General features: G+C 37.8%; 2 protein-coding genes across 7 annotated transcripts in view; both read right to left on the reverse strand.

Annotated features, from left to right (window-relative positions):
• Positions 1-1,648: 1,648 nt before the first annotated feature.
• MSMO1 (methylsterol monooxygenase 1) lies at positions 1,649-9,228 on the reverse strand. 3 transcript variants are annotated; one of them, XM_083834100.1, is made up of 6 exons: positions 9,044-9,228; positions 8,187-8,496; positions 6,980-7,128; positions 6,019-6,145; positions 4,130-4,284; positions 1,649-2,646 (listed from the first exon to the last, which is right to left on the reverse strand). In XM_083834100.1, exons 2-6 carry the CDS (start codon positions 8,439-8,441, stop codon positions 2,442-2,444), a joined length of 891 nt encoding a protein of 296 aa, XP_083690226.1. In that variant the 5' UTR covers positions 8,442-8,496; positions 9,044-9,228; the 3' UTR covers positions 1,649-2,441. The 3 variants fall into 3 exon arrangements, with proteins under 3 accessions (XP_083690226.1, XP_083690225.1, XP_083690227.1); XM_083834099.1 differs by having other exon boundaries at positions 8,989-9,107; XM_083834101.1 differs by having other exon boundaries at positions 9,007-9,092.
• Positions 9,229-9,818: 590 nt separating this feature from the next.
• KLHL2 (kelch like family member 2) overlaps positions 9,819-25,104 on the reverse strand; it is a 57,800-nt gene continuing 42,514 nt past the window's right edge. For 3 of the 4 annotated variants that reach the window (XM_083834092.1, XM_083834093.1, XM_083834095.1), the window contains 10 exons: positions 22,576-22,685; positions 21,043-21,159; positions 19,910-20,059; positions 19,112-19,229; positions 18,299-18,496; positions 17,442-17,543; positions 16,388-16,516; positions 11,954-12,094; positions 11,635-11,778; positions 9,819-10,940 (listed from right to left, as the gene is read on the reverse strand). In XM_083834092.1, the coding sequence (XP_083690218.1) occupies positions 10,912-10,940; positions 11,635-11,778; positions 11,954-12,094; positions 16,388-16,516; positions 17,442-17,543; positions 18,299-18,496; positions 19,112-19,229; positions 19,910-20,059; positions 21,043-21,159; positions 22,576-22,685 (1,238 nt within the window). In that variant the 3' untranslated portion in view covers positions 9,819-10,911. Of the gene's footprint in view, positions 10,941-11,634; positions 11,779-11,953; positions 12,095-14,960; positions 15,819-16,387; positions 16,517-17,441; positions 17,544-18,298; positions 18,497-19,111; positions 19,230-19,909; positions 20,060-21,042; positions 21,160-22,575; positions 22,686-25,104 lie in introns of those variants that run through there. The other variant, XM_083834094.1, reaches the window with a different exon arrangement.

The following is a 25,104-nucleotide window of genomic DNA, read 5'->3' on the forward strand; positions in this document are numbered from 1 at the left end:
CATGTTCAGTACTAAATACAAGAAAGGTTCTGCATATGAAAAGGTGTGGTGGTAGAGGGAGAATGCAAGCCTATTTGAGTCCTGCAGCAAAACACACCCGTGGTTTTTGAGTGCAAATTCCTGTGTTGAGAGAGGTCCAGTAAGCACATTTTTTCCAATGATTTTTTTTTTAAAACACAAGTTGCATAGTTCTCTAGGAATTTGTTAAGGAAAGAGAATCCAAGTAATCATATGCTTAAAATAATCCAAAATATAACCTATCAATGGGTGTCAGAGAAAAATAGGGATCCCACTCATGAAAAACAAAACAAAACAAACAAAAACAAGACATACGCTGGCCAAACCTAAAGAGATTGTATAAGTAATGTTACTGATGCTTTCATTACTCTTAGAACTTTTTGAGGAATGGAATTTACATTACAACTTCACTTATCATCACAAATTTTTACTGCTGTGATTGAGCTCTCCAACAGTTGATGAGACAAGCTTTTACAAGTAACTTTACTGGAGTATTTAAGCAATTGGCTCATAGTCATACATAATGTGACAGCGTATGTACAGGCACCGACCAATGGGCTAAGAATCAATGAATAGAATCACGTATACAAGGAAAATCTGAAGCACTGAGAGCTCCTTGTATTTTTAGGCTAGGAGTTCAATACAGTAAGGCTAAGCATAGCTGCAGCTGCAGGATGAGAGTGGGAGTTGACAAAGGGGATAAAGGCAGTCTTTGAAACCGGATTAAAGAGGTTGCTTCCACCATGGAGATTTCAGGCTGGTAGTGCATATGGATTCAGGAAGTCTTAGGTCTGTGCTAAAAACTGAACAATACTGGGTTTTCAACTTCCACTCACCTGCCACAGCCAAGTATTTTTGCTTTCTTTCAGAGGAAAGGGGAGAAAGGGAGAACAACATATTTCAGCAGGGATAGAGACAGAAGTAAAAGGTTGCATGTTTTTTAGTAAAAGGTTCCACAGCACAACATCCAGAAGAGTAATCTGAACTACTCCTACACCTCAAGTATTATTTCAATCACTGTTTGAATATCATTAACATTTCTTTTTTTTTTTTGTTAGAAGCCTGATCTGATCTGCACTTCTATGGTTTTAACAACTTTACAGGATTACAGCAGACTGTATGTGAGGCAGCATCAAGATTCAGGTGGTCTTGAGCATGGAAAAAAACCTGCAAGCATCTCTAAAGAAGTTATAGAGTAAATGAAATGACATTTGAAATCTGAAAAGCATCAGACATTAAAATACAAAGTGCAAGATGTTTATAAGGCTTTAAGCCCTTCTTAAATGCTTCCACCATTGTTTCCTGTGCAACAGACACGTTTACAGAATAGATTCAACAATATTAGAATACTGTTTCTGTTACTAGTGCAACTCGAGTAGTAGATGTTAAGATACTGGTTTGTGAAAGCTATAGCTTAATTTGAAAATGCACTTGTCCCAGAAGTTGTGGCTACACTGAATAGGTCCAAGTATTCAAGTCCCTCAAAACACAAACCAGCAGATCTTACAAGATGCTCTGTTTCCATTTCTTATTGCTGTCTCCGTACAAGTTCTACCTGTAAACTATTTAGACGATAGAAATAATGCTTCCTTATTAGAGAGATCAACAAAGTAAAACACTATATCCTACGTGTTCTTCGCCAGTTTTTATTAACATGAGAAGTATAATACACGTATCAAACCAAACCACATTTATTTCATCAGTCACAAGTGCAAATATAGCAACAAGTCAGTTCAGCAAATTACAACACAGAAAAGAATGTAATGTAAATGCTAAGTACACTGACAGAGCAACTTCAGAGAGCAGCAAAAACAGTTTGTTCAAATAAAAACTTCTATTCTTTTTATTTGTAATCTAAAAAAAAAACAGTAAGTCTAGATCAGGAATGTCTGCTAACTCACGTCTTGATAGGTATTCTCGTATATACAGTTCGCATTATCCAGTGTGCAAATGGCCTGTCCAAGCTTCTTATTAACAGATGTTTTGGTTTAAAGCAAATTGGACCCAATATTTAAATACAGTGCTGATACCAGTTAACGTTCTATTTGATATTACAAATTTAAGTATCTATATTTTAAAAAATTAAGTTCAATTTCAGAGTATGTGTACAGTTCTACCTGGAACCAAAGTGGGCAACTTTAAAGATAAAATTGAATAATTTTTGCAAAAAAAACGGACAGACACGAGTCATCTCAGTTTTTTTTGCATCTTCTTTAAACCTGTAGTTAAAATATATGCAGTACTTACATATAAAATAGAAAGCATTCCCATTAGGAAGATACTGCAATTTAATTAGCATTTTTTTCCCTACCACTTAGTAGCCAAGGAACATGATTTCTGCTTAATACCCGATCACTATTTTGCTTTAAAGAAAAGCAAAAGTTGACTACCAGTATTAGCATCAGAATTTTTACACTGGATTTTTAGTTAGCCTTCTTTGTCATGAGCTGCTGCTTCTTCTCTTTTTCTTTATAGGCAATGAATTGAGAGTCTGTGCCAAAGATTCTGTCCCACCACGTGAAGGTTGAAGCATAATTGCCAATAAAGTTCATGTGATGGAAATCATGAAAACGGGCCCCAGCATAGAAAGGCACCAAATGAAGAGGGTTCAGTGGAACATCATAGCCACTGTGGAGGGGAGAAAAAAAAAAGGCAGTTATAGTAAGGATTCTTCCCAGATATAAACCACATAATACAGACACTAACTTGTCCTTTTTAGAATATCAAAGAATTTTTATTTTATGAAGTCCTAAAGCAATCACTTGAACACTAGCTCAACAGGAAAACAAAATCCCCACCCATCTTAGGCAAATGCTTCTGTTAACTATCCCACAACAGCTTTGGCACTCAGTGACCTTTTTAGCTCAGCTTTCTAAGCAACACAAAAAATCTAACCAAGACACCTAGGAGATCAGTGACTGACTTCCCGCTGGCTTAGTGGATTTAACTGGCTCAAGAGTGATGTTAGGAAAGCAGAACAGAAACCAAAATCTTAGTGACAGCAAGCTATAAACACCAATCAGCTCATCTGCTCATCAAACAGCAGCTCAAATCATCTACAGTTGTAGTATTCCTGTTCTTAATCATTTTCTGCTTACTGCAAGTTCTTCAAGTGTTTAAAACTCAAAATACAAAATTAAAATAATATTAAAACCAGAAGAGTTTGCTTTACAGGGATTTCAGGTCTTGCTTAGGAGTAATGGAAAGCATCTTACCACCACCTAGTGGGGAGAGCACGAGGCAATTTGTTATGAACACCTCATATGTACAACAAACCACCATTATAATTGTCAAAGACTCATACTCTGCACGCGTTAATTTCGTATGTCACAACATACACTTCTCACTCTGCCCAACAGACCCCTAAATTGGCAATGATTTGTACAGTGAGCCAGTTATTAGCTCATGTTCCACAAAAACACTTGACACAGCTTACAATACGACACTATATGCTTCATAATGTATTTACAGGCACAAGGTCAAGTGTGATGCTAACATTTCAAAAGTGACCTCTTTCCCTTGGACACAAAAAAGAAAAGGTCATTCATTTGCAGATTAACCCAACTAAGCCTTCTTGGATTTGCATTACCATTTTGGAGCCAAATTTGAAAGAGGTCTATTTTACTACACAGATGAGTAGTCTTGTCCTTCACATCTACCATAAAGAAATAAAAGGAGTTTTTTTTTTTTTACTTTTAAGATGGTCAGTTGTATACCCTGAAGTTTCTCTTATCCAGCGACAAAGCACTAAAAAGCTCTTGGCTGGAGCATCATGTTCTGTAATTGATTTTTGACATTCTAATATGCCTAAGATCAACCAACTATACACCAAACATCTAGAGCCAGACAGCCTAATAAGACACCTAACTCCTGAAACCCTCCTCAGGATGATCTAACTAATGGTCTGTAGTACTCTTTTAATCAACAAGATTTGCAGACAATACTACCTCAAAAATAGAAGACAGTATAACTGTTCAGACTGTTATTCTTTGTACGATGCATAAAGGCATTTCAGTACAAAACAAACAGTAAAGCTCCATGACAGAGACAGTTAATCTTAAGACAGACATAGGGAAAAGTAAAACTATTTAAAAAGCAATGAGGATTTCACCTGTGTACATCAATGGTTTCCATCAAGCGGCATATTACCCATGCCCAGAGAAGAATCACATGGTTGCAGAAAACAACAATTCCAATGAAAAAGCCAGTTCCGAGGATAAGCGTTTCCAGAGGATGTGCATATTCTGCTTGCATTCCAAAAGGAGACTACAAAAAGATAACAGACAGGAAAACTGTCACCATTTTCAATTTTCTACACCCCCAAATCAGCATCACCATTCTGTGGTACTCTCCCCTTCCCCGCAGGACTCCAGAAGGAAAAGCAGAATAATGCTGTGGGAAAAGGACGTGGTCTGATTGAGCACAGGCCTTAACCCGAGTGCTCAGCTCCTCCTTGGCAAACCAGGAGAGCAGTATTCCAAGTTCGTAATGACTTCGATTCCAACGGTAGCAATTCCAAGCACTTCACTATTAAAGTCAAAAGCTTTTGTTTAGGCTTATCACAACCCCAGGCCAAAGAGTTATTTCAGGAATACTGAAGTGTTTGGTAAGCTCCCATCAGCTTTGCTATACATCCAGTCTTGGAAGCAGAACAAAGCAGAAGGGAGCCAAAATACTCTCAGCATCAGGATTCACTTGGAAGGTTATTTAAAATATAAAAAAATTAAAAAAAAATTCTTTTAAATAAACTCTTATCATAGAAAATGCTATTATGAAATCTAAAAAACTTTTTTTTATATATATACACCAGCCATTCCTATATTTGATTTACCAGGAAAGAAATTCCACAGAGAGTTTTCAACAGTGGAACTGTTATAGAAAGATAATTAAAAAAAAAAAAGCGAAAGTTACACCTTCAACATTAGGCTATTGGAAGAAAAAAAAAATAAAGTCCACCAAGTGGCTTAAGGATGGTTTAGAAGTAATCAGCTTTTATTATCAGGGAAAGTTTTTTAGTGAAACAGCCATCAGCCTACAGATCGCTTCTGTAGGAACTGCTGGATACACAAGAACACCGGCCAGAAGCTGCTCCTGCTAGAAACCTGAGGGGCTGCCAAGAGAAAGAGGAGAACAGTAGCTGCTGCAGCAGACGTATGTACACGGACACGTCTGCATGCACAAATCCATACCAAACTTCTTTACTATGAGCAGCCTGTACAAAGCACCCCAGACACAGCAGCCTGCAGTTTACCTCAAGCACGGTACAGCTTACGTGCTGAAACACAGCTCTAGGCAAACAGCAGCACTGAGCCCTGTACTCCAGAAACAGTGCCACCGAAACAGAGAGGTATTAACTAGGTATTACCTACACCGTGTAAGCTCAGCACAGTGCCACCTCCAGTCAAGCACGGCTCATTACCTTGTGCTCACTGTCAGCTTCAATGCCGATAAATGCAGAACCACCCAAATATTTCTGTACTGGGAGCACTGTGTTCCCAATGCAGTATCACACGAATACCTACACTGCTTCCAGAGCTACGATCCTCCCCCAAATCAAGTGCCCTGCCCGGGTGATGCGGGCACCCAGGCAGTGCAGGAGCAGCCTGTGTGGACAGCGTTCTGAGGGTTGCTGCGCTCTGAATGATGCCCAAGGGGTGGAGAACTGACAAAGCCAGAAACCTACCATTTCCTCCTCCCCTAACAAGCAGGCTTATAATAGGTTTTTAAAAGCTTGCTTTCCCCCACCTCAACAGATAGGACTAAACTTCAGCAAGAACTGAGTGCACCCTATCGTTCTCAGAAATGAAATGAAATAAATTTACAGGAGGTGATTTCAGAAACAAAATGGATGACTGTTTTGACAAAGAGCTCAGGAAAAGACATCAATCTCCCTGTCAGAAGGATGTAAAACTCTTAAGTCTGCAACATAAGCCCTTTAAACAAACTGTATGAGTCTGCATATACTAAAAACAAAAAAAAAAAAAATCAAGAAATACGTACTACAAACTCATGATGAACTTTATGGATGTACTTGTATATTCTCTTGTGATGCAGCAATCTATGCAGGAAGTAGTGCCACGCATCCTCAATCACTGCACATCCGAAACACTGGGCAAGCAGAACGTACCTTTAACAAACAGAAAGAGGTATTAGCTGCAGAATATACTAGCAGATGCAGTCTTGAAACATGAAATAGTTTACACACTAATAGGGGTAAGAAATGTTTATGTATGTTTCTGACTGACTAACAGTGCATTGATGCTACCTTTTTATATAAAAATACACGTTAGTCCTCCTACCTATCAGCTCATCTGTTGGCATGCTGGAGGTAACGTGCAGCATAGCAAGCTGCCATTTCAATATTATACATACGGTCGGTAACAAAAATCCATAGTGTGTGTAAGACCTAGATATAGAAACCATATCAGCTATCTAAACCAGATAGAAAGTAACTCTAAGAAAGATGATCTTCTATTATAAAGAACTACTACTGGGGGGAAGGAGGGTATAACTTTTTTTTCTTTTCTTAAGTATCTCAACAGTTTAGGGCAAAAAAGGAGAATGTGGAACAGGTTCCTCTCCCTGGAAGAATACACTGCTGCTGTGAAATAAAACAAGGTGGGGGGAAAAAAACACTTAGGAGGAACCACTGAGAATCAAAAAAGAAAGATTTTTAAAAAGTCCAATATTTAACCCAAGCCATTATAAACCTTCCTTTGCTTCCATAAACTCCCTCCTAATTTCCTTTCTTCTCCAAACACCAGAACAATTTGGGGCCACTTAAAAAAAAAAAAAAAAAATCTACTAAGCTGTACAGCAGATAAGCCTGTGGAGTGATTAGCAAACACAGTCTGTTAGCCAAAAAAGTTACGTTAGCATCATCAACTTTTTCACACAGTATTTGTTAAATATATAACTGTACTCCCCATTCAGCATGAACATAAGTGAAATATCTACCTACCATCTAGGCATCTGTTCCCATTCATATGGAATGTTAAAATACTCTGTGAAGTAATAGGTGCCACAAATTAGAGGAAGTTGAATGAAAAAGTGATTGAAGAGGAGCGTTTTGAAACACTTCCACTGTTTTTCCCATGTTTCTGGTTTATCCTAAGAAGAGAAAACGATCAGTTGTGTTAGGCGCTTCTATTGCGCATAACTGACGTGCTGCAAAAATTATTTCAGAGGCAGTTTCATTTCACCTTAACAGGTGAGTAGCAGGTCCTTCATGACACACATTAACGCAGGTAATACAAATTACATGGGATTACATTCGGTTTCATCGAAGGCTCTCATTTTTCTAAGCTAGCTTCTTGTAAAAAGTTTCTATTACCAGAAGCTGTCTTCGCCAGTCACCTCAAATTGTTTTTGTTAGTTCAGTATTTGTAGTTAGGAAGAACATTTCAGATTCAACAATTTAACACAAATATATGTTAACTATTCTTCTTCACGCCACACAGAGTTTTTCCATAGCTTAAAGAATACACAGATGAGTTGAAGATAAAAGCTTGTGAAGAAATACCCTGTCTTGAAAAAACAGTTTTTGCAGGGAGACGTTTTACCAATTATCACAGTAATTTCAGGAACGGGTATTATTTCCTTTCCAATTAATATTACAAAGAACCTGGGGAAGACAATCACCTTTAGATGCCAGATGCGCCTTTGCTTCTCATTAATAAGCAAAACCCAATTAAGAGCGTGCAGTCTGTTCTAGACTTTCTCCATCATTAAAATACTTCAAAATCATGAACATGTGCACCGACATATTTCAAAAGGAACACTTGCTAGCAAATAAGCACAACATACAATTCCTTCAAAATACCAAGGCTCATCTCTACCAACAGATATTGCAATCCCACTGTACCTTCCCCTGTTGAATTTACTTGTAGAAAATTTAACTTGGTAACCACACAGACTGACAGACCTTGTTCTCTCTATACCACCACAATGGACCAATCACCCTCCCTAAAAAAAACTCCTTTGCTTCTCCAAATCTCCTTATGTTCATCTCCTCACAAACGGTGTAATTTTTCTCTCTCATTTCCAGGTTGCCCATAGTGATAGAGACAAATGCGTTCACATAAACTGGAAGCTAACTGCAGCCCTGTGTCCTACTTTACACGTTCCATGACAAATCAGGCAACGTCAACATCACAACCCTGTCTCACCTGTTGAATTTTATACTTTTGCATGTACGGTATAAACTGAAAGACAAATCCGGGTACGCATAGCAAGAAGTACGAAGCTTCATGAACTATAAGCGACCCCCAGGTCGCAATCTGGAACTTGGTGTAGTTGTCCAGCATGTAGTTCCAAGCATTTTTAAACGGCTGCTGCAGGGGGTTGTCGGGCAGGAAAGAGTCTATGTATTCCACCGCCAGATAGGCAGAGTTCAAGATGTTAACGCTGTCGTTTGTTGCCATTGCTCAGGCACAGACCATCACAGTCACCCTTCCTCCACAGCTGTCGGCGAGCAACCTGAAAATTTTGAGGAGAAAGGAACAGATAGCAGTTAACCTTCGGAAAAATTGCTACCTCAGTTGTTAATCACCTTGAGGGTAACAGCAGGGAGGGGAGGGGAAAGGCCGATGTTATTTCTAGAGAATGGTGTAAGCGAACCAAGGTTGAGGTCAGTTTGGGAGGCGACTGTCCCTCAGACTTTGAGACTTAAGCAAAGAATGAAGACACATTTTCGTTGTTGTCACCCATAGTAAGTCACATTTAATTAAATACTGTACTACAGCAGCAACGAGAGGTCCAGACGAGGCTCACAAATAACGTTATCCCGGGCAACCCCGGCATGGCGGCTGGCCCCAGGCTGCAGGCACGGGGCTCCCTGCCACCCACCCACCCCAGCGGGATCCCCGCATGCGGTGCCCGGCCCCCGGCGCCCTCCGCCGCCCACCCGAGGCCCCGACTCAGACCCAGCCGCGGCCCCGCGCCGCACTCCCCCGCAGCGGCCCCGCTCACCCGCCGCGGGACTCGAACCTGGGTCCCTCGGTCCCGCAGCCCCCTAGCCCCTCACCTCGGTGCCTCCGGCAGCAATAACAAGCGCCGCGCCCGCCGGCTCCTCAAGCGCGCCCGCCCATTGGCCGCGGGGTAACCCCCGGCGCGGCGCCCATTGGCTGGCCGGCGGCAGCGGCGGAGAGTCAGGCGTGAGGAGGCACGGGAGGCGGCCGCCGCGCGCGGGCAGCGATTGGCTGAAGGCGTGGAGTGAGGATAGTGAGACCGCGGCGCGCGGCCAATGAGGCGGGGGGGACGGCGGGTGACGTCAACGACGTGATGGGGAGGAGACGGGGCCCGCTGCTGCGCAGAGGCGGGAGGGGCGGGGCGGGGCAGGAGAGGCCACGCCCCTTCGTGTCAGGCCCCGCCCCCTCTGTAATGGCGCCTGGGGAGGCAGCGCCAAGGGAGGCCGAGGGGAGGCCGCTGGGCCCCTGGTGCCGCTGCGGGGAGGCCGCGGGGCACGGGCGGGGCTCGGAGCCTCCCCCATGCCCCGCAGAGCAATGCAGGGGCAGTGGCTGCACCGCAACCCCCCGGGCGTAGGCGAGCAGCCGCTGAGCTCTGGCCTCAACCATGGTTCAGCCATGAGCCTGCTGGCACTGCGCACGTAGTTCCTCCACAGGAACTTCCACAGTCCCAAAAGTGGCACAGACACAGCTGTCAGCATCAAACAGCACCACACGTCCCAGCCCCAAGCCTTACTACTAATTCCCCTGAGGTGGTCTCTCCCCTGACCTCTCTTCAGTGATAGCAGAGTGCTTTTGAGGCTCGTGTTGACAAACAAAGCTTTAAGCAAAGTGTTAGCATTAGGAAACAAAATACAAATTTTTATTCGAAGAAAATATCTTGGATATGACAATAACTTTGGTCATGTTAAAAGGAGGCCATCCAGGAACAAATCAAAGTCAGCTGCTCTAAAGAGCGTGGCCACATAACAGTATATGCAGATATTAGGTTACAGAAGCTAAGGTTACACGCATAAATAGACCTTAGTACCATGCAAGTTTCAACTTAATTTCATACATTCATTATAAATTTTCAGTTATTTTCATGCCAAATTGCCTTTTGCATAAAAAGTTAAGAAAGAAGTTACATTTAAATGTGACCAAAATTGAACAGAAAAAAAAATCCTAAGTACAGACAACATTTTTATTAAAAAGATCTTGAAATTACACCTGTTCAAGAATCGATATGCCATCTCTGATCTCCTTCAGTGGGAATTAGTAGTGTTAAGCATTGTTAAATATCAAAAAATACAACTCTGTTTTACAACATAGTACCGGCATATTCAAAGTACTCTGCCAAATTTTAAATAATAAAATCAGGTTTTGAAGAACTTCAATAGAAAGCATCTTATGCTCACACATACATATGCACGTATTAGAATTATGTAACAAAAGTTTTATAAAAGGAAACAAGTTTACCCCATGCCAGCTTGAATTACTGAGGTGGAATTCGATACCTACTATGAAGACTGACGGTTCATTTCTTTAAATACATTTATTAGTCTCTGGAAAAAATGAGACAAAAATTTACTTTCACCAGAATACACACCATTCTTCACCAACGATCTGTTTCTCAGTCATGACTGACACAAGTCAATCCTTATGAAAGTGGCTTTTGTGTTTGAAGACCTTGCAATAAAAAAAAAAATGGTCCACTAGACTTCAAAAAATTCAATCAGCTCCTGTTCAACCGCAGAATAATCCTACGCATTGCTTCTACCTAGAGTAATCTTCATCATCCGTCATCTGTAATTGTAGACAGTCACGTCTTCCACTGTGACTCAAGGTGCAGCTACAAGTAGAGAAGTGCTTAGATACTCAGTCACTTCAAATACACTTGTTGAAGACTGCTTCTAGTGCATAATCAAGTTGAAAATCCCTTTACTGATCATAATGGTTTGTCAATAACTGTAACACCTAGAGTGAGGGAAAAAAAAGGCATAAATCTTTAGGTAGTATTTTCGTTGAAAAAAAAATTTAAGAATATCAAAGTCAATAATATACTGCAACTAGCATAGGACTGAAAAACAGCACATCAGCATCAATTTTTCATATTTTCCATAATTTATCTGACAGAAAGTTGTCTGAATCAATGAAGTGTTTTTGAAAGTTTCTATGATTTGAAAAAAAAAAAATCAGCCATTGCTCAACTCTACTTACCCTTACAGTTAATATATCTTTTACATAAACTTAAATAACTCATTTGAGAGACTGCAGTTATTAAAGGAAAAGATTCCTCAAACAACTCTCATTTTCTAAATAGCAAATCCCCACAAAGAACTTCAGAATTGGACCCCCGCAGATTGAGACACAATTGCAAAGCTCTTGTTTTAAAAAAAAAAAAAAAAAAAAAACTGGTCACACTACAATCTTCTTTCTGACTCATCACTTATATGCTAAATCCCTCTTGAATACAGCTTAATACCTTTTTCATTTTAGTGAATAGTTGTTTGAATTCATCATTCAAAATGAACCAGCAGATTCTTCATACCCATACTAGTATCTTAGGTTTTATTTTAGACAGTACTTGGTTTGAATATTTTGCCAAATATCGCAGCTACTCTTCAGCATATTGTAAAAAGCCCGTTTAAAAAAAAAAATTATACATTACCTGCATAGCTCCTTCCTGTACTCATACAAGATGACACAACTGTCCATTTATCAGTTGTTGGATTATAATATTCCACTGTTGATAAATTACAGGAACCATCATCTCCTCCAACTACATACAAGAGACCATTTACAGCACAAACACCTAAAGAATACAGGAAACCAATTGGGAAAATTAATATTTGGATTGTTCCCCTCATTAAATCATGATTTCTATGCTGTGACATCATCAAAGCAGCAGAAATCCATTTAAACGAAAAGGAACATGCCATTTGCACCAAATGATACCACTGGTATTTTGAAGTAATTGCTGCGTATACCTGCATTCCTTCTGCACATGTTCATATCCGCAACCTGCTTCCATGTACTGGTGACAGGATCAAACACTTCCACGCTTTTTCTTACCAAAGGACCATCATGACCACCTACCGCATACAATAAATTGTTTAACACACCAACACCTGTGAATATATGAAAATACTCAAAATTAACTGGAGCATGGTTTGACTGATACAAAGAAACAACAAATACATCCATTAACATAAAACCTTCACCCAATGTTAGGAACTATTTCAGAAGACATTTGAGTGAGGATACATTAAAGCAACTAAAGCAAGACACTGATAAAAATGTCCTGCATGCCCAATACAGTTGCAGCATTCAATGACCAGAGCTGCTCTGCAACACAACATTTAGAAAACTTTGGAGAAAAATAAATAAATTTGCAGGAAAATGAGGACTGTTGAAATTTAGGACTAATTAGAAATGACAGTAAATGACACAGTATGCTTGGGCAGCATATGGCAATTTGACAATATGATAAAGTGAAAGTGAATTTTTAGAAAATAAGAGCTATGCACTATGGAGGATAAAAACTGAATGCACAGACATTAAACAATAGGATTGTTTCCACTGAAGTGCTGGAATACCTTATAAACATATATGAAACATATGTGAACAATTACAGTGAGTACCTTCCTCTTCCAGATCTGGAAGACACCAAACTTCCTTGAACCAAGCTTCAATGATCAAAATACTCAAAAGTATATTTTGTGTCTCCTTTACTTTACAATAAAAGGGTTGGGTTTTTTTTGTTTAACCAATATATAAGCTTGGGATGAAGGAATAAATAAGGCTAGTCTAGATCTACTTGCCAGTTAGGCAGCACGTATGGACAAGATGGCAACGGGAAACAAAAAGGAAGGCCTGTTTATTTATTCCTCACTTTATAATGCGCTATTATAACCCAAGCATAACAGGCTTCAGAAGTGGAATATTTTGGTATTAAAACTGTGAGTGATGGACAACAAAGACAATTAAACATCACTCCTATGAAAGTACATTGGGAAATACTTGTCCATATTTAAGATTATGAAACTCAAAGCATGAGATACAGATTTGTTAATTATTTAATTACTTCTTAAAGGGCTCTGTGGAAAGGGCACTGCTTAAAATCTCTATTGAAAAGTAAGGGAAACAGCAAATATGAATACAAAACATCAGTTAAGACTTTCAGAGGAAAAAAAATGCTGTGTTAAAAAAAAAAAAAAGCTCTGAGACCTTAAAAGCCAGCTGAAACATCTCTGAAAATATATCACTTAGATTGTGTTTATGGGCCACTCCTATATGGGAAGAGAAATGACTCCTGATGAAATAATTAAATTATCTTACTAAAAGGACAGATTTCAATAATTAAAAGAAAAGGGGAAGTAAACATGGAAGAGTTAATTGGTACTACAAATCTGAAAAACAGCTTCTTAGTATGACACTGATTTATAAATCATGCTATCTAAAGCTTCATCAGTGACATTCAGTAGTGATATTTCCCTGTATCCATCCCAGTTAATTTAATTCCTCTGTGATTGCTATTATTTCTAGCTATCATGTCACAGAACAGTTTGACAGCTTTTCTTTCTCCCACTCTGATCTCACTTTATTCGACAGGATAATACAACATTCATCTTTTGTAGCATTAAACATTACAGAGATAGAAAGAGAGCTACGATTTTTAGTTTAAATGTGTGATGTGATATAAATCAAGTAGATAAGTAAAAGAATGTGCTTGTTATTTTTCCTCCCCACCTGTTTTTTGTGGTTTTGTATGGTTTTTTTTCCCCTGTATAATTACTGACCTTCCTATTTAGTGTATATAGTTTTCCTTCTGCTACATTGCCATTTTTTTATTTGGCAGATCCTTATTTTTAGTAACATTCTTCATTTCTTGGTTTCTTCATTCTCCCTTAATCCTACACCCAGGTTCCAAGCCCTACCTTATTTCTTGCTCCTTCCGTCTGTATCTTCTTGTTGCTGTCTGAGTTCTCCTCTGTTCCTTTTCTTTCCTGCCCATTTTTTAGGGCCCTGCCTTATCTGTCTCATCCCTCCCAAATGGCCTATATCTGGATCTGAGGTTCCTCATCCCAACACGTTGCTAGAAACAGATCTGTCTCCACTCTGATCAACTGAGATGCAATTGGTACTGGAGAAGAGTAACTGAGGGTTAACCTCTGAAGTTGCTTTTGAAAGAAGATGGAGCAGTAGGAACAGAATAGATGGGTCTAAGTTCCTGGAGATGACCAGAGATACATAGTTTTAATGCAGGAAGCTAAATTATCTTTAGTTGGTACCTACTAGTCCAACACCAGGACTGCTGCCAGGTGAAACAGCCCCAGTGTTTTGAGATATCTGGCGGCTACAGCCAAGCTCAGTCAACAGTCATGATTTTCACATTACCACCCCCTCCTCCCCCAAGTACAAGCAAAATGTTCCATGTATTTAACAGAGTGGCACTCTGAATATTGATTCTTTTCCTCAATTATATGAACCTGAAATAACTGACTAGATTTACCTTTTTCCTCTCCATTTCTTTTTTAAACAGCAGCAGAGCTGAGTAAACAGCCAAGGTCCTCAACTGTAGGGCAAGTGAATAGGGAAGAGCGGCAGAAAGATCCCTGTAGTTATTGTATCTAAGGCACTACATTTTAGGCTTGTAGAATTAACTCAACATCAAAAAAAAAAGAAAAAAGAAAAAAGTCAAATATCTAGTATAGGACCTTTTTTTTCATTTTTTTTTAAGAGAGAGAAAACAGGATTGCTGGCAGATTGCAAAATGAACCTTTGTCAGAACCAAACAACACTATTTGTCTTTACGATAATTCAAGTAATTTGCCCATTTTATGTAAACATTTTCCTCTAAACTTGCCAATATTAGACAACTGCCTTACTGCAACTCTGGCTGTTTTTTAATCCAGCATTTATTAACAAGATACACAAACTGAACTAGAAGTTTCACAAGACAACCCTGTTTTATCAAGATGCACCATATTGTGCTTCCTTTATTACTGGGATGTTTTTTGTTTAAAAACAATCAAAATGTTAATTTTTAGCAATAAGAGACCTATCAGCTTGCTGATTTGTAAGGATATTAACTGAAATTAAGTTACCAACTAAGTATTTTAATTTTAGTAATGAGGTTAATACTGTCACGTAAAACCTACTGAAATAATTTGGACTGACTTTAAACATTATTGTGCATATTAAAAACTACTCAGAGTTGATAAATAAAGAATAATGGGAGGCATTATAATAATGTAAAGCTGGGATAGCTATCAATCATGTACAGAGTGTCCTGGAAGTCCCTCCAGTTTTATTTGTAGCAACATCTCTTTCAATTTTGAAGCATGTGAACACAATCCGGTGATATTTGAAACGTGTTGCTAAAAAGCACCACTGAGTACTTGGCAAAGAAGTAATCTAAACAATTGAAAAAAAATAAATGTAGAAAAATAATATCATGCAACATGACTTGAAAAAGTTCGTGTGAATGCATCTAGAGAAATAAATTCAGCGAGTTGAAAAAACCTGAAATACCAAAAGACAAATAGAGGACAGTGAACAGTAAATAAGACTTGAATCCATAATAGATAATGAAAACGCTAGCTTCGATTTGGAGCTCTGGAAATAACATTTCATTAAACAAGAGCAGAATACCACAGGCACTTTTGATGTCTCTGAAGAGAAATATGCATACTCAGAATCCCAAGAGGGAAAAAAATATATAAAAATACAGAAGGGATTTTTAAGATTATAAAAGAAATGGATATACCTTGGCTAAACGATAAGGAAGGATAACATGCAGTAGCCTATACATATCCAAAGGATGTAAACATCAGGTGATGAGAAGAATTACTGAAGATGAAACAAAGGGTACATAAGTGGAAGTAATAAGATGAAACCAGTAATACAAACTTAAGAATGAACAAGGACAATATTTCCTGCAGTGAATCAGAATGCAAAACAAGTCCTCCAGGGAGCTGGAAATCTAGTCACAATTCACATGTAAAGTCCACCTGAAAACACTACTAGAAAAATCAGACCTATACTGGCAAAGAGACATCTTTGAAGACATAACATTGTCTCATCCTGAACATCTAGATTTTGATAATTCAGTATTTAGCAGATACTACATTGATTGTTACAAGCCATGCATATTCATGTATATGTTAACAACATCAGACAGTATGGGAAGAAAAGGAATATTGAAAGTATGGGAAAGCAAGGAAAGATATCTACTATCAGCAAACTGAATCTTACTCTGTAGGAAGTTTTGTAATTATAACCTACAATATGTCAGCCATTTAAGGCTAGCACATTCCATTAAGCCTCAGACTTTAGCTTACCTTTTACATTTTCAGATAAATTTTAAAACCACAAATCTGTTTCACTTTTACTATGATCACTGAGTCTCGTTCACCCACCTGCTCCACTCCGTCTAGTGCTCATTTCTGCAACATAGCTCCACTCATTTGTATTGGCATCATAGCATTCGACTGAACTAAGGCACTGACGCGATGCCCCATCGTAGCCCCCAACAGCATACAGTTTACCTAGAAGGGTAACCAACAGAAATCTGCAAATTTCTGATGCACACAGACTGTACTGTCACACATGTAGAGGGGAAATCATTGTTCTCTGAATTAGCTACTACTCAGTACCTGTCATCAATCAGTTATAGTGAGATTGTATTTTTGTCAGTTGTTTAGGATAGCACTCTATGGTTCTTGTCATTTTTAGGAGGCAAGAGGCAGACTATACCTTGCAAAAGCAACGTGAGTCAAAAGATTTTGAATTGCCTAGCTGAAATACAAAGGTACTTTATTCTGTTTATAATTTAGGAATTGTCCAAAGGCAAACTAATTCAAGTATGTCCAACATTGGAAGTTCACCGATAGGCTTCCTAGAAACATCAAAAAATTTCCTATGAAAATTAGCTGTACAGTTTGCATTTTCAGATGAGAAAGAGCAGTGGTTCCTATGCAGTTAAAAAAAAAAAACTTGCCTAAAAACATTTCAGGAGCTATTAGCCAGCCCACGTCTGCATTGTGCAAGCAATATCCAAGCTATTCACCACCAAGTTGCCCTTGAAAGTCAGCAGTTTTCCTGGCACTGTCCTTGACATTGTTCTGGCATGTAACCAGCAAAGTCAGTCACAGATAACGTAACTGACAACAGTGCAGTGCTACATCACTATCAGGCTCTCTAGCTTTGCTGACATGCCTGCATGGTTAGCACAGTTTTTGTCAGCTGGCCTCTGACACACCTGATGCACAGTTCAAGCTCTGGAAAAAGTTAAAGCACCTATGCTAAAAGCTTGACAAAACAAAGTAGAATGATTATGTATTTCTCCTACCATTTGAATGTCAAGGTTGAGTAGAAACCTAAATCTGAAGTACATTTTCTAAAATGGGGAAAGATAATAAGGTAAAGGATTGCATTCCTCTTCCTCCTTTTTAATATAATTTGTCAACTTACCTCCAACAACACCTACTCCAACACTACTTCTTCTTGTGTTCATTGGAGCTACATGAAACCACTCATTAGTCTTTAAGTTGTAAACTTCAACTGATGATAAACCTGTGAAAACAATATAACATTATTTGCTCCACAAATCTAGGTGCAATGTACTGTCTACCTTCCAGAAAATTCATCATACCTGTAAATTCAAATTATTTTGATTTAAGAACTGTTAAATACTATGCAAAAGGCATAACAAGTATCCTTTAGATAGTCAAATACAGTCATCATATTCCTGGTGTCTGAAAATGGGCAAATTAGTAAAAACTTTTGGGGTACTCTGAAAAAATTCTTCTTTTTTTTTAGATTTTTAACTAAGTCACAGTGCTCTCTCACACATGCACATGCTCATCAATAATAATTATTAAGGAAAAGGGTCATCTCTGCACAAAAGGTTTAATGCATCTGTGAAGAGAATGAACTGTGTATGTACAACATCTTCCCACAATTCAAAGAACACTGTTCATAATCCTATTTACACTACATGAAAATGCAGAATTATACTTCACATGCAAACAGGACAAAAAAGACCAGAAAATTTTTCTGCTCTCATGTTCCTTGAGGTAGGAACTTGGACTACTGAAAGGGAACTTGTCAAAGATTCACCAGTCATGATGCCTGAAGTCTTAGATTGGAGAGAACAGCCCACTGTTCAGTACTGGGTGGAAGGATATGACAACTAATGCATGTTCCGCACCACAAGGTGCTAGGCTACCCTCATGCTTGGTTTTCTCACTGCTAAGAGTCATTCAAATTTGATGCATTTATGTCAAGAATAATGAAAAGTAATAGGCAGTGTATAAAGGCCAAAATACCTGTACTCCCATCAAATCCTCCCACAGCATAAAGAAGTCCATTTAATACGGCTGCTCCCAGGGTGCTTCTCCTGTCTTGCATATTAGCAACACTTGTCCACTGGTCCTTCACCGGATCATAGGAATCTACTGTGCGAACTCTCAAAGAACCATTGAAACCACCGACAGCATAAACCATGCCTCCCATGTACACCATTCCTAGAGAAGGAAAATGGTGAGGAAAGTTAAGCATTTTTTTTTCTCTTTGTCAATTATTTTATTCCGTACTATCTTAAACATGCAGATACTTGACACAATTTACAGTACTCACTACACAGGCTTTTGACAGTGTCAAAAAGCCACACTCCCTTCAGATTAAGTACTAGAAGTTCTGATGGTTTTTTTTGTTACTAATGTCTCATACTCCTGAAAATCATGCTTGCAGAATTTCTTCTTGATTAGGTATCTCAGCTATTTTAAGATTTTCACATTTTTAGTATCAGGTGGTCACTTCATATTCTTCATCTAATTTAATAATAAGGTATTTTAATAATAAAATTGCTCATTATTATAACACATTAATATTTTAGTACTTTTAGCCCCTGTATCTGTGGCAGGTGAAGAAGCAGTTTATTCTACAGATTACAAAACAAAACACAAATTAAGATTAAGTAAACAAACCTGTATAGATCCGGACTAGCAAATCTGTCATTCGAATTTGAAGGACAACCACTGAAGTCAAGACTTAGCCCTTCTCAGATAAGTATCTTAATTACTGTTCCAAGGAACATAGGGTGCTTTATATTGACGCCTTAATTCTGAAGCATTACGTACCTGCTCTACATCTTCTGGAAGGCAACTCAGCCACCTGATGCCAGCGTTCTTCTTTAAAATCATAGCATTCGACACTGCGAATTGCCTTTGGTGCCTGTCCTCCAACTACCATCATCAACTGAAAGGGAGATAATATTTGTCAATTATTTCCGTATGTATGATAGCACCTGAAAGATCAAAAAAGTTTTAAAAAATAAAGGATGGTTCTCCTAAATAAGCAAGTTGAGTCTTGCAAAGTAGGAAACTTTTTTTTTTTTTTGAAAAATACAAGCAATTTGAAATTATTGTGTCTAGATGAAATATTTGAGGTAGAAAAGCAGGAAGCAATCTAGGCAGACCTCCCATGAATGAAGCAGATTCTGCTATATCTTCACATCCTAGTACGACTGTAGATATGAGAATTCACTATCTATGATATTCAAAGGAAATGTGAAATTCTATCACAAAACAGCCTTCTTTGGTTCCTTTGAGGTAAATGTGCTAAATCTGCTGAATGAAGTCTCCTAGTCCATTACTATAGTTGCCACAATACTATGACAAAACTTCTTGATCATTGGAAAGAAGACGTTTGTTTTGTTTTCTTCTAAAATGAAGGAAAGATCATACTTAGCTAAAAAAAATAAAATAAAATGCCACAACTCAGAAGCATCTGTGCATTTTTTTTTTATTTTTATGTTTTTGTGACAAATAATTCCGATATGGAAATTTTTACTGGAATAAGTGATGGTAATGCTGTCATCAAATCTGTTAAAGTAGAGTTTAAAGAAATAAGTACATTGGAAAAAATAAGTGTCTTACTTTTGGAAGGCTAGCAGGCGTTCTCAATTTTGTTCGAGTGCTTTTCATCAATGCTCGTTGCTCAGTTGGCAGCAAGTGATACTTCATAGCTTCAATGAGGTAATCTTTACAAGCACTGCTGTTCTTAACCAATATTTCCTCTTCAACTCTCTGTTTGTTAATAGAAGTTTAACAAGGTCTGAGCATGTTAAGGAAGTAAAACACAAATCACAATCTGAAGTGTAATAAAGCCTTTATCACAGGAACAAATGCATATCACTGAATTTTTAGAATGTAGTTTAACCACATTTAGACATAAATTTATGTGATGACAATATGCAGTCATTGACAAGAAATCAGGAGATGTAGACTCTCTTAATTAGTATGTGGAAGAAACAGTGTTAGACAACAGTGAGACTGCTCACAATCAGACATGTTTCTTGACTTTTCAAATACAAGACTGTACAGAACACCTGCAGGTGGGGGTGGAGGGGAGATTTTAACAAACCACAACAACAACAAAAACAAAGTGGAAGAAATTCATATCACAAAGATAGATTTCTAAAACTAAACACCTACCAACCATTCAATGTTAATGGTGAGCTGATTTTTTTTTTAATCTTAAATATTTGATCTAACACTAAAATAGTCAAAATGATGTCACAGAACTTTAAAAATAAAAATAAATAACAACCATTATATCTGAACCAGGTAAAGAAATGTTTACGTTGTCATTTAAGTCCTAACCAACTTAATAGATACAATTCTGAAATTTAAGTGTTGTATCAAACATCGTGGTTGGACCAGATGATCCTGAAGGTCTTTTCCAACCTTAAAGATTCTATCCTATGATCATATTACAAATGAAATGTAACTTGACCTCAGCAAATTAGATCATTCAAATTACTAGTGTGCCATGACAAGGAGTCACCCGAACAAACAAATTACATGCATGTGGCTTCCCCTGTTTGACAATCCCCCATTTGACTGTAAGAATGCACGTGCACGCACATACAGTGGTGGTTTCTTGTTTATTTTTACCATCAGTAACACAATACATTACACTGTTTAAATTTAAAAATATTCACCTGGCATTAAAAAAAAATAAACAGAAATGTTCACATGCTCAAGAATCACTATTCCTTTTTGCTTACCTGAACTAAATATTCCCGGGAAAGCAAAGGCAGCCGAACATGCTCCATCAGGCGTGCCATTAGCTCCTGCCTTACATCTTTGTCATGGTTTACCCATGCTATCACAGCTTCAAATACCTTCCAGAAAACAAACAAATGTGAGTCCCTTGACTTACAGATTCATGACTATGAAAGTATCACTGTCTCCCCAAAAATAGCTTTTACTTTACTACAATTCCTAATGTAAGAAAAAAAAAAAAACCCTAGCAGTTACAACTCTCATTATTTGCATATTTATCCAATAAAAAGTTCTTAAGATGCATTAGGCAGTCTCTTTCTACACCACATCTCTACTAGTGTTTCAAGGCTAGTTGACAAAATGCACACAATAATTAATACATTAATACTGTAAATCCAATAAAAACTATGTAAACAAACAATAAAGCAGCAGAGATATTGTAATTCTCTTATTTTTCTTCCTGTCTTGGAGGATTGACATGCCACATCATCACTCAGATGACTGATCATCGAATCTTACTAGAAGAAGCAGTACCAAGCTTGGTTTCTCCTATATTGCACAACAGCTGATCATATGCTTGAGCATTAAAACTTTAATTATACTCCACAGAAGTAGCATTGCTTGTATCAGTCCGGCCCTTCAGATTATTATGGGGACAGCAATGTGACCTCGCTAATTACAGGTTAAACAGATCATTCTTACATTCAGAGTTTCTCCAATGTATAAAAAAAAGAGTTTAGCACGAAACACTATCTAGCCATCAAATCAATATCCAAACATGCTTTTGAATACAGTTTAGGCTCATTTGAGCAGAGTTGGTACAGCTACATACTCCTTGGACAAAGGAAGACAATGTATTTTTAACTGATAATATCTGGATTCAAAAGCTCAGAACAAATGCATCTACACAGAAAAATCATTAGAGGTTCAAGGACATCTGCTGGCCTCACTGAAGATCAGTTTCACAAATGAAATGATGAGATCTAGCTAAAGGTGAGCCAAGCCGTATTCAAACTTAAGTTTGGCTATACCAAGCTACCTAGCCATCTCCTTTGCAACACATATTGTTCAGTTAATCTAAACAGCCCCACACATACAAGTGCCCATTTTTAATTCCTTTGTGGGAGTGCTTACGTTGAAGTTAGTAGAGGGCATATACTTGTTCTTCAAACTACTATTTCTAAGTTATTTATCCCTTGGTATCCCAAGGGATAAGTTGGTTAAACCTGTGACATATCATGTGTTCTCTGTTCTGCTGAAGCTGAGAGAGAACTTCCATTCAACTGAGTTTCCAGTTTTTTCAAGGAACAGAGGATTATGTGATTTAATACAGTTTTAGGATTTTTAAGAGTGGAGATTAATTTTCAGCATCAAACTGACAACACTTGGGGGAAATAAATCCTTTAAATAAACACAATACATGCTTAATTTCACCAAGGAAACAAAGAATGCATCCAGTCTACAGAAACAGTAAGAACAAGCTCACTCTCTTATACAAAAGGATAAAAAGAATACTGTGGAACAGGTGCTCTTACCTTCTCTTCTGAGGCAATTGTAAGTTTGTCGCTAGATATCAAACTGCACACCTGCTCTACACCGAGATTGAGGTATTCTTCACTAAGTACAACATCAGAAAAGTGCTGTTCTGTTTGGAGGGAAAAAAAAGTACTCTTAACGTACAGCACTACATGTATACAAGAATGAACATTACAGCAGTAGAGGAAAAAGAGGGAAACAATTCAATATGCATGCTATTTAGTCACATTTAGATGCAATACCTTAATACATTTTACATAGGTTAAAGCTTGGTCTCGAACACAGCATTTATATTTAAATATAAACCCAGAAGTCCCATCGTTCTTGGATTCTGTGAAGGTACTTTAAAAATGTAGGGTGCTTCCAGATCAAGAAGTTGAATTTTTCAGGGTACGACAGCTTTTCTGAGCTTTAGTAAAGACTAGTGAGCATAAAAAGATAAATCTAATGCAGCATGGCAACTCCTGTCCTCTATCTAGTTCAGCATCCTGTTCCTTCAAACAAGCAACATAAATAGCTTCAGACAAAAGTCCAAGAACACATATGAGAAGTAAATATGCTAAGACCTCCTCTCATAATAATCTCACTATAATCATGAAAAATTAGAGACTGGTAGTCAGAATGATGATATTTTACCTTGCCAGCACTCCACTAAACAATGAGTTTCAGTGAGATGCAATCCACCCCCCCCGCACCTTGTTAAATTCTTGACTTTAATACCTTTCTGCAGCAATAATCTGTTTCCTTGAACAAAAACCCACATCTAAACTTAACACACAGTTTACCATTCATTAATCAGTCTTCAGTGAATATCACCACGTTCTACTGCTGAACACAATGACAGGAAAAGCCACAACCTGTCTACTCAAAATCATTCGTTATTCCTTTTATCCTTCATCTCTATTTTAATTAGATAGTCCTCGTCTTTTCTCTTATCCCATCAGCTTTTCCATTCATGAAGACATAATCCCCACAAGTCCCTCCAGTTCTGCAGCATTCTCTTATCATGATAGACAGGTAGTACTTTCTGCAGCATTTCAAGCTATGGGAGAGAAAGCATGAGGAGAAGTACTATCAAGTTTCGTAACACTACCATTACTGTTCTACCCCTTACTAATCTTTATGTCCAACTCTGTTTTTCAGATGACAAATTTGCAGTTCATTGAGCTGAAGTAGAATTTTCTGAGATACACTTACTGAAATAAATATCTGCTGAATTTTACTATTTGCACATTGCAAATAGAAATTGAAAACTGTAATTTGCATAAATTAAGCTTTATCATAAACTCCAAATTTTAAGTGACAGTCCCACAAAACAGCATATCTGACTGAACTCAGAAGCTGAGTTAAGAGGGAAGCAAAAAGGGGAAGCAAAACACATCCAAATCTCAGAAGCTTTATTCATCTTCCCTTGAGAAAGCCAATCCAACACTGCATCATATCCAACAAGATATGGTTCATAAACTAGAAATGCGTGGATAAATTTATATATACAAAAGCCTTCTATTTCAAAAGGGGATTTAGATTTATGACATGCTCTAAAGAACAGGAAGAGATCCAGCCCTAACAAAAAGAGGGAAAGTTGAGAATCTACATTTGTTGTATTACTTTGAAAAGCTGAATTCTGTCTTCACGCTAGGAAGAGAACTGTAGGAGAAAATAAGTAAATAAATAAATAAATAAATAAATAAATAAATAAAGTACTTGAACAAAAACTAAGGGATTGTTTTAATGGATGCCAGCCTCTGTGCTTCAAGCATGAAATAAGGCATATGGTCAAGAGCTAAGAGATGAGAGGAGTGAAAAAAGGAGAAGCTAAAACAAACTACTCGGTCAATAGCTACATGCTCAGGTTTTTCAAGCAATACCTCGAAACAAATTCTCAGCTGAATTAAATGAAAAAAAAAAAAGGCGGGGGGAGGAATAGGAGAATAGGAGGGCAGACTGCTATATAAATTTTAGCCATCAAAAAAAAAAGTGGGAGTGTAAGTTGAAATCATTTGCCTCTTAAGAACCAGACTTCTTGTTGCCAAGGAAACCATCTTAACTGACTGATAGATAACCTTTTGACAGAAGCCAACTGAAATTACAGCTAAATGGATTATTCAAAATAATAAGAAACAAAACAAGAATAAGGAAACTCAGAAACACCAATTAAATCCGCCAACAGCAATTTATCTAACACTTCAAGCACTGAAGACAAGAGGCATTTTTTTTTTTATATATATACATACATAAAAATAATTCTTATGAAATTCAAACCGTTCTACTTCCCTTTAACAAGAAGGATATCAGCATCTTACTTTGAAATAATATGATTTGGCACTAGGAGTCAAAAAAACTTTATATTTTCTTTTCTAATAATTCTGAGAGAAAAACAGTATTGGGGATATGTTTTTGCCTTCTGGATTAGGATTTGTATTATCCCATCGTATTGCTAAAAATCTGAAAGATCAGATAATCTGAGATAATAACATCAAACTGAACATTTCATGCATCTAACCCCTGCAAAATCTCAAACTAGCTAT

Source organism: Anser anser, assembly GCF_964211835.1.
Source record: "Anser anser genome assembly, chromosome: 4".
NCBI classification, from domain to species: Eukaryota; Metazoa; Chordata; class Aves; order Anseriformes; family Anatidae; genus Anser; species Anser anser.